This window comes from Scardinius erythrophthalmus (genome assembly GCF_964197995.2).
Source record: "Scardinius erythrophthalmus genome assembly, chromosome: 7".
NCBI lineage: Eukaryota > Metazoa > Chordata > Actinopteri > Cypriniformes > Leuciscidae > Scardinius > Scardinius erythrophthalmus.
In genome coordinates this window covers 18,348,076-18,357,508 of record NC_138227.1, presented here as the reverse complement: position 1 = coordinate 18,357,508, position 9,433 = coordinate 18,348,076, and the positions used below count along the sequence as shown (strand labels likewise).

Genomic DNA, 9,433 nt, shown 5'->3' with positions numbered 1-9,433 from the left:
AAAAAATTATAGTAAGAATTTTTTATAATTAATACTTGTATTAGGCAAAGATACATTAAATTGATCAAAGGTGACAGTAGAGACTTTTTTATTGTTACAAAAGATTTATATTTCAAATAAATGCTGTACTTTTGAATTGAATCACTGTTCCCTACCAAAAAATCTTGAGCAGCAAATCAGCATAGAATGATTTCTGAAGGATCATGTGACACTGAAGACTGGAGTAATGATGCTGAAAATTCAGCTTTTGACATTTTCTAAATATATTCAAATAGAAAACAGTATTTTAAATTGTAATAATATTTCATAATATTACCGTTATACTGTACCGGAAGGAAAGTATTTAAACTTTTGAACGGTAGTGTATATTATATTAGTAGTTAAGAAAGAATATTTTTTGCATACACACGTATATATATATATATATATATATGAAGAGTTCAGATGCAAAAGCCTCTAAGTGCCATCTGAAATTTTCTTCTAAAATTATAATTTTTATCAAGCTTGTATATTTAAGTTCAGTGATTTCACTTAAATGGCAATGAAAACTACCTATTAATTGTTATTTAAGTGAAATTACTGAACTTAAATATATGAGCTTGATAAAAATTATCATTTCAGAAGAAAATTTCAGATGGCACTTAGAGGCTTTTGCATGTGAACTCTTCATATATATATATATATATATATATATATATATATATATATATATATATATATATCCCTAGTTCTTCTTTTCTTCCTCTTCATCCAACAATAAGAATTTCATATGGGTTACGATGCACCACATCTGCAAATGACACATGAACAATTACTGTTTACACACAGATGCCTCTAATGTGTCAGTAAAAACATTAATATTGCTGCCATAATTTATGATATTGCTGGGTAAACGTGCTCCTTACCTCAACTGCAAAGCACAGCAAGCGTCCTGCTACCAGCACCAGAATCCCCAGAGTCTGTAGCCAGTATGGGGCATAGAGAGCATGAGACAGCACCTCATGCTGGTAGCCATACAGCCACACAGGCAAAACATGGAGACCTGCTATTGTCAGGACTCCCAAAGGTGTCTTGAAGCCTGCGTGAAGAATAACACTATTCATTCTGTGCTTCCAAAAATCTCAATGTTTAAAAAGAACAAATAACTAGTGATACCTTTCGCCATCACTGCCTGCACCCAAACTGGGCTCTCTGTGAACGTGTTCTTCCACTGGGCACCTCTGGCATTGTGGTTGCACACAAATACACACCACTCTAGTGAAGACACCAGCCAGCCCCACTTCACAAGCACAGAGTACAAAGTGAACATTTCTAATACAAATATGTTCATGACAAACAAGTACTGACTGAACTTACATCATAAAGCATGTTCCAGAGCATGCCACGTCCTACGTTGTCAATGACCACATCCAGCCATGCACCGAACCTGGAGGTCTGCTGCAGCTTACGTGCCACCCAGCCGTCCACCCCTGCCACAAAGATAAAACACTAAATGTTAATACTAACATTTTTTTAAATATACTTAAACTAATAATTTAACAAGTTTTGTTTGCCAATGTTTTAACCTGCAGTGACATACATTTGTCAAACTGAGAGCATAGGGTATGAGAAGTTCCTGGTTTTCCTCCAAAGAATTATGATGCATTTTACATGTTGCTTGCATGTATATATTTTCAGTAGAATAAATTATAAAATAATATGCAAAATAAAGGAGAGTAAAGCTTCACTTATGTAGCATGAAATACAACAAACATGACATGCAAATTTACTTTTGTTTTACATATCATTATGTAATTTACTTTAAATAATTTGAAAACATTTTCTGACCCTGTTGTCAGTTTCGTAGCACCTATTTTTGGAAAGGTTCCATGGATGCTAAAGGTTCTTCATGAACCCACAGATGCCAATAATGAACCTTTATTTTTAAGAGTGCATACATTTAGGTTATAATTTCCCTAGTTTTAATGTAAATACCTACCATCCAATATAATTGATAACACGTACAAGGGTACAAAATTCTCTGGGTAACTATACAGCATCCAGGAACTGAGAACAAGAAGAATCCGGATATAACCTATAAAAAAGAAACAGTTTGTGTCATTAATAGATACCATCCTTAGGGTACGTTTGCTGATTGAATGTGTCATAAATTAAGTGATATCATATTTTTGAATATGCTGCTGAAATTAATGAATCGAAGTCACGTAATAATTACGTTACTCACCAATTACATTGGGCACATAAAGCAAGACATGCATTCCCATATCGCAAGTGATGCTCTCTGCTGCAGCTGCCGCCACCGCCACGTGTCTATTATATATTATATATATATTTGAACATATCGCAAGTGATTCTCTCTGCTGTCACTCGTTCCTTATTTACATGACAGTGTACCTTGTGGTACATGTCTTCTTCTTCTTTTTCTTCTTCTTGTTCTTGTTTATTGACGGTTGACAAACCAGCTTTTAGGTGCATTACCGCCACAAACTGAACCGGAGTGTGGGAAAACTTAAATAATAATAATAATAATAATAATAATAATAATAATAATAATAATAATAATAATAATAATAATAATAAAGAAAACAGAAAAAAAATATAAATTAAATATTTACTTACTTAATAACTTAATTATATTCTCAAATATAATCGTGTTGCCTTTATGTAGCCTATTGCAAAACCTCATCTTTCATACCTTTTCTTGCCAACAGATTTTTTAATGACATGTCTTGGATTACTTTTTGCTGCAATTTTAGGAGAAACACTCGTCTTTCATTTTCATACTCTGTGCAGTATAATGTTCGACTGTCTCTTCTACATTACAATGACTCTGCAAAACCCATTATGATGTTTTATTTTATTTTATTTAGGTTACCATTAAGTCCAGTATGACCTACATAATCTTGTTATAATCGATTCTTCTTCTTTTTTTCTTAATATTGTTGTGAATCGTCCTCCTATACCCACATTTTCTTCAATATATTATAAATGTCTTCCCTTTTTTCCTCTCTCCAACATTTCCTGATATATATTAATTGTAGCTTTTCTGATAATTGCTTTGGTTTCAGATTTGCTCATTAGAATTGTGATTTCAACTTTATTGCAAATATTTTTCTACTGCCTTGATTATGGTCTTTATTCTTTTTATTCTAGATGTTTGGGCTGAGCAATTAATTACTTCTGCTAAGAATGTCAGAAACTGATTTGTGTTCACTATTAGAGAGGCCTTTTTCACCCTAAAATAATCAAAAGTTCATTATGATAAATAAATGCAAAAAAATCCATCTTCTCTGCTGTGCAAGAGTCATTCGTGTTGCAACATACTAAATGCCATAGGGGGCGCTAAAAGATAAGCGTCTAGAAGCTTGTTATAAGATCTATGAAAGGTTAGCGAAAACATGCAAATGTGCACTGATTTGTATAATTACTTGTCAGATCTGATTTTGTGTAGATTATACATTCCTTAAAAATAAGAGTCAAAACGTTTTTGTAAATTGAAATAAAACTGAGATAAAACAAAAAAAAAATATTGGATTATAAATGTAGCAAACTGCCAATAGTTTGAAGTGTAATTCCTAAAGTGACTAAAATTACAGGCTAACTAAATTAGAAATTTAGAAATAAAAACAATAAAAGCAGAGCACATTACTAAATGATCAAATTGCACTGGTCAAAACGTTACCCACGACCAAAAACATTTCTGATTTATTTTAGTAGAATAAAACAATGCTGCTTCTAGGTTACAGGCTTATTTAAGCTATTTTAAAGCATACAAATAATTTAAACGACTCAAAATGTTTCAAAACTACCCAATAACACATTTGAATCATATTTTTGGTGGGTGAAAAGACGAATAAAAATAGCTGAGGGCTCTCCAGAGTAAAAATGTGCTGCCTCCATACAAACATATTAAACTGACCACCAAGGAAAAAGCTATTTATTGGTTTATCAAAGTCATCCTTTCATTTATTAACCATTTTATTTCCATACTAATACTATACACACAATGTGCTGGCAAAGTAAAGAAAATGGCGTGCAAATTGGTTAAACTGGCTCCACACAAGCAAGCTAATATTAACCACGGATATTAAAGTCGACGACTTGACAGCCAGCTCCGGGCGAAAACCTCCTATGCGTATGAGCGTCAGTGTTGCGTTTCTTGCGTGAAACTGACGCTCATACGCCCCCTGCATTCTGATTGGACAAATGTCACGTGATCAAGTATGGAGGCGTCGTCGCTTAGACGCGTCACTCGTTGATAACGCTAAACTCTACCGCTTGACTTGAGGAACACCATACCGAGAGAGAGAGAGGGAAAAAAAACAAAAACAACGCAAAACAAGGCAACAGGCACCGGTCATACTCTGCACATTTCTGCCATTGCCATGAAATGAGGGCACCATGGGCGCCAAAGAGTCACGGATAGGCTTCCTTTCGTTTGACGAGGCCGTTAAAAGAGGTAAGAGGTTTGAGCCTCAGCGATTAACGGCGGTCAGTCAGTTACGCGGCGGCGCTAAGCTAGCGTTAGCAGCGTTAGCCAGCTAGTTAAGCCCACATATTAACTCTTTCTTCGAGCTAACAAGCCTCAACCTGTCATTTCACATAGATATGATGTTGCTGTTGTAAAAGGCTTGGAGGACGAAGGTGGGGCTGTTTGGTCATGTCTTTGTTTTATTGGTGTAATGTTGTTGTCAGTGGCTCTGTCACAAAACATTGTCAGCTGTCTAACGTTACTTAGATTTTTCTGCGTCATATTCGCATTCCCAAGCGATTAAGTTGCCCTAAATCGTCTGAGAGTGGACATCTCACTAGGTTTTGACACAGTCAGTAACTAGCAGCCGACTGGAAGTGTAACTAATCTGGGTGGTGCAGGAGCGTACACACTGACAAACAGATTTCACTAATCTGTCAACATTTCTCAACACCTCCATAGTATTTATCATGTAGCCTATCGCACTTTATCTCTTCCTAAGCAGACAGTGGAAGTGCATTTCCTGGCACATAGAAATCAGATTTTTTTTCTTCCTGTTTACCTTCAGTTATTATACTATTTGATGTTACTTTCATGGATTTGGTGATTTTATGGAAGTGAGTGTTCTTCAACAATTATAATTCAGTAAATATAATTATAATTATGTATTTTTAATAAAGGCCTGTTTATAAGGCAATGACAGCTCATATCAGCTGTAAGTGTTTCCTCATCAAGGTTGTAAACAAATACGTGGATAGTTCATGTTGTTCCAAACCTGCATGACTTCATTTTCTTCTGTGGAACATAAAAGATGTTTCGAAAATCTTTTCATTATTTACATTTATTTATTTATTTATTTAGTCTATACCATGAAACTCAATGGACACATTCTGCAAAATATCTATTTTTGCAGAAGAAAGTCATAGAGGTTTGGAATGACATGAGGGTTAGATGATGATGATGTAATCATTTTCATTTTAGGGGTAATTATCCATTTAATACTGGTGGGAACCAACAAGGATACATTTTGAGAATTGGTTATCAAAAAACCCTGAATCTGAATATTGATGGGGACTGTCTATGGTGGTTAACATCTAGGGTTGTGCGATATGGACAAAAAAGTACTATCAATATTGCGATTTTAATTTTAATCATGATTTTGAAGCAATATTTCCTTACATACTGGTCTGTATAATTTTTTTGGAAGCTGGCTTTGTTGATGATATTTGCAGGCACCATATCTTTGCATAAATGATATGTAATGGCATCAGTTATTTTCGCTGGCATTTGTTCACCTTGTTCGTAATTTGCCATTGTTATTCTATGTAAACGCACTAGATGGACATTCTTTAACCATTGCAATTGCATCTCGTGTCTTTTGCCGTATCTCACACATGACACAGCATTTTACACGGCGCTCAAGGTAAAAGATGTTAAACTGTTAAAAAACATGTCTCAAGACCTACGTCTTGTGTTTTTAACTGCAAAAATGCATTCTTCTGTGTGAATGGCCCCTACTTTGTTTTGCCACGATACTTTGACAGGTCTTGTAAATTACTTGGCTCTATGATACATCATCTCTCCAGTATCCAAACCCACGGATGTAGATTTATTTTGGCCAAGTCATGATCCTTCCTTGTTTACATGCTAGATTTAGGTGTGCTGTATTCAGTTTGCACACTAAGGAGCCCGGTGGAAAAATCGTGCTTTCTGCGGTTTAGAAATCGCACACGATTTCGATTAATCGCACAGCCCCGTTACCATCCTCTCTCTCATTAGGCAATATTCGCATTTGTTGAAACATTAAGGTGCAGTCATATTTACCATTGATCGACAATTTTTCACTGGCAAAAACCAGTCATTTCAGTAGGAATCCATGCAATAGGGAATTCTGCATAAGAGTGAAACTGAGGCAGATTTCGCAATTGGTTCAAACTGGACATGCAGATTCTCCGCGTTTACCGTGTACGCTTTACATATTGTGTGATTTACATATGTGGTTTCAACAACCAGATGCATTTACACTTGTCCAGTTTTGTCTAGAATATGTGTCAGGCACTCCTGAAGTGGTTTGAGTGATTGGATTTAAATCCGTCTCAAATGCGTTTCGGAGGGCATTTACACCTGGTCCTTTCATTTTTGCCCATGAAAATGAACACAAATTCATACTCTTAGATTGGTTATTTAATGTATATGTCAGTATACTCTTGATTTTTATCTGGCAGTCATAATCACCTTAACTGCTCCAGTGACCTGACAATCAGGCTGACAGGCCTTGATGCTGGTATGTTTATGAGTGTCTAATGATCGGGGTTTGAAAGCAGACACTGGCACCTGAGATCAAGTGCGTCATCAAGCATTGCTTATCTTTCCCCACCTTGATGAATAAGCAGAATTTAGCTGTTGCTTTGCATAGGTATTATTTGCATTTTTGTTTCTCTTACTAGGAAACCACAGGCCAAGATACATGCTGGCCAAATCTGAAACAGCTATTGAGGAATGTGGTTGTTTTTTGTCTCTTCATCTTGTTGAAATAATTGCTGACATAATGTTTCCCAATCTAAATATAGGCCTCTTGCGAGTCACCTGAGAGTGTTGAAGGGTTAAAAGATTGTGTGATTGTATTGTGTGTGTGTGTGTGTGTGTGTGTGTGTGTGAGTTGGTGGGGAGAGGGAGTTAGCTGGCCCTGAGCCCGTTAGCAGAGGTAGAATTACCCTAATTGTTTCAGCTGCATCCACACTGTGGTGGCACATTTATTGAAGCTTTTTGTGCCACGCTGCCCAATAGCCAATGTTGCTGACATCACTTCATCACAATAACATAGTGTTAAAGGGGAATGGCATTCATGTCAGCATTTTATTGCTTGTTTTAGTAATGGCTTGTTCTCGGTCATGTAATAGTTTTTCTTAAATCCATCACTGTGCATTGTACACTATATTGAAATAATATCCAGGCTCCATTTATTTTATTTATATATATTAGGACAATTAGTCAACCATCATGACCCATCCCTAGATAGAAAGAAATATATATTTTTTTTAAATATTGATGTTTCCAACTGGAAATTTTACATCCATAATGTTCATAAACACTTTTCCAGGAAAATGATGACACATACGTGATCAGAAACAAAGAAGAACTGTTGTCTTCATTTATTAATACTCCTACGGTGTTATTCTTGAAAAGGTGTGGATTGGGATCATCCATAATGTACTCGGGTTCATTAGTACGTAATTTGAAGGTTTTAAGTGATCATTCTCAAAGTTTTTCAGTGGCTTTCATCTAAGATTGAACATTCAATATACTGTTCAGTATTATAAAGTGTCCCAACCCTGTCGTATGTAGCCCACTGACAATGTGACAATGCTGCTAGCCTTATGGGGAGCACAGGCATTCCCCTGTCAGCTTGACTGAGAGAGGGTCCCCTGAGATTCCAGGCTGTCGAATCCATCTGAGATAATTAAGTCTCGTCTTCAGGAATTCATGTTTATTTATGCCACCTATAAGGGTCAGGCGTCTCATTTGTACTCAGGTCGTCCTTGGAGTCCTCTGCCTAGAATGTAAGGTTGCCACCACCTACAGACCTACATTGTTGTAGCTTACTGCGAACTCAAAGTAGGTCATGTTTCTGGGTAATGGCACACTGAAATTAGTTTTACTGTAGGATACAGTGTATCCTGCAGGCATTCCATCAGTAACTCAGAGCTTTATGGATCTAGCTGTCTCTCCTCTGAGGGGAAGCTCTCTGACTGGACGAGGAAAGGGAAAATCAAAGAAGCTGTGAATGTTTTAGCAGTCTTTTGCTGTGCTATTTCAAAGAGTAGACCTGTCACTGAATTCCCCAGAGCAAGACGACATTTGCATTTCCTCATTTCTTTTTCATCACCTTAACGCGAACACCAGTGAATGTGTTCCTTCGTGTTGGAATTTTTCTTCTTTTTGGATACTTTTTTGGAGAAGAGTTTAAATAAACAATTACTGAGTCAGGTTAATGGAGTCAGTATAGATAAGAATAGGTTACTTTGCCTCACCATAAATACTGTGGCTCATAAAAAAGAGATCTTTAACTAGCCCTTGTAGGAAAGTGTATTTTAGTCTATCAGAGTGACCTAATTTTTACTCCAGTATTTGATATGTATTTTTTATTTTGCTTTTAAACCTATAATATACAAATAAATGACAGTAATTATTCTGTAAATTTAGTTAACTGATTCCAGTGTTTCATGCATATTTTAATAGCTGTACTGTTGTGCTATCACTCGGTCTTCCTTGGGAAACCGTCTTATGGTTTGCATATATTACTTTGGCATCTTTGGAGAGAGCAATTTGGGAATTGCTTAATAGAATTGGCTTAATTGTCTTGTAATGACTTCAAAAACTGGTCAGGAGTTCTTCCTGCACATGCACAGAAAATGTCTCCAGCATTCAGCATAGTCATCGTCATTGCCTTTTCAGTGGAACATCTGGTGCCATGATTGTGTTTATGATTTCGGGATGTTGTTCACCTCATCCGATGCTTTTCTCCCACAGATCATTATACAGAATAATTATGCTCGCTCCATGTCTATTAAAATGCCTGTGGAGAGACTGCAGAGATATATTAGAGCGCATCTGCTGACCTGTCAACTTTGAAACATCTCAGATGCACGTGGTCTACTCCACGGCCATGTCTGTGCATTGTGTCACATGAAGAGAGAGAAATCTCATTGACCGCCCTCACCTTTCCCCCAGCAGTGTGTCTTTGACTATAGATTGTGACCTGGGAGAATGGATGTCGTTTGAGAATTAAAAGTTTTCTCCTGCTTTGTAAGAAAATCAACCTTTCTTTAGTCCTGAGGAATTTTTATGACCCTCAGAGCTCTAAACTGTTTTCTCAGGCTTGTCCCTATGGTTCACCCTCTGTCAAGTAGGAATATCCACAGTCTGTTTCCTGTCGTCATATCTTCACAACACAGTATTCCC

The 9,433-nt window shown here is 36.4% G+C and overlaps 2 protein-coding genes across 3 annotated transcripts in view; one reads left to right on the top strand and one right to left on the bottom strand.

The window, feature by feature from the left end:
* Window positions 1-724: 724 nt before the first annotated feature.
* On the bottom strand, window positions 725-2,418 carry LOC308693727 (uncharacterized protein; the record flags this gene model as incomplete). The annotated part of the gene is made up of 6 exons (XM_081370824.1): window positions 2,225-2,418; window positions 1,979-2,074; window positions 1,357-1,469; window positions 1,156-1,279; window positions 906-1,078; window positions 725-790 (listed from the first exon to the last, which is right to left on the bottom strand). Exons 1-6 carry the CDS (start codon window positions 2,262-2,264, stop codon window positions 725-727), a joined length of 612 nt encoding a protein of 203 aa, XP_081226950.1. The 5' UTR covers window positions 2,265-2,418.
* Window positions 2,419-4,231: 1,813 nt separating this feature from the next.
* Window positions 4,232-9,433, top strand: part of usp32 (ubiquitin specific peptidase 32) — a 47,374-nt gene continuing 42,172 nt past the window's right edge. The window contains exon 1 of one of the 2 annotated variants that reach the window (XM_081371076.1): window positions 4,232-4,459. In XM_081371076.1, the coding sequence (XP_081227202.1) occupies window positions 4,402-4,459 (58 nt within the window). In that variant the 5' untranslated portion in view covers window positions 4,232-4,401. The remainder of the gene's footprint in view (window positions 4,460-9,433) is intronic. The other variant, XM_081371075.1, reaches the window with a different exon arrangement.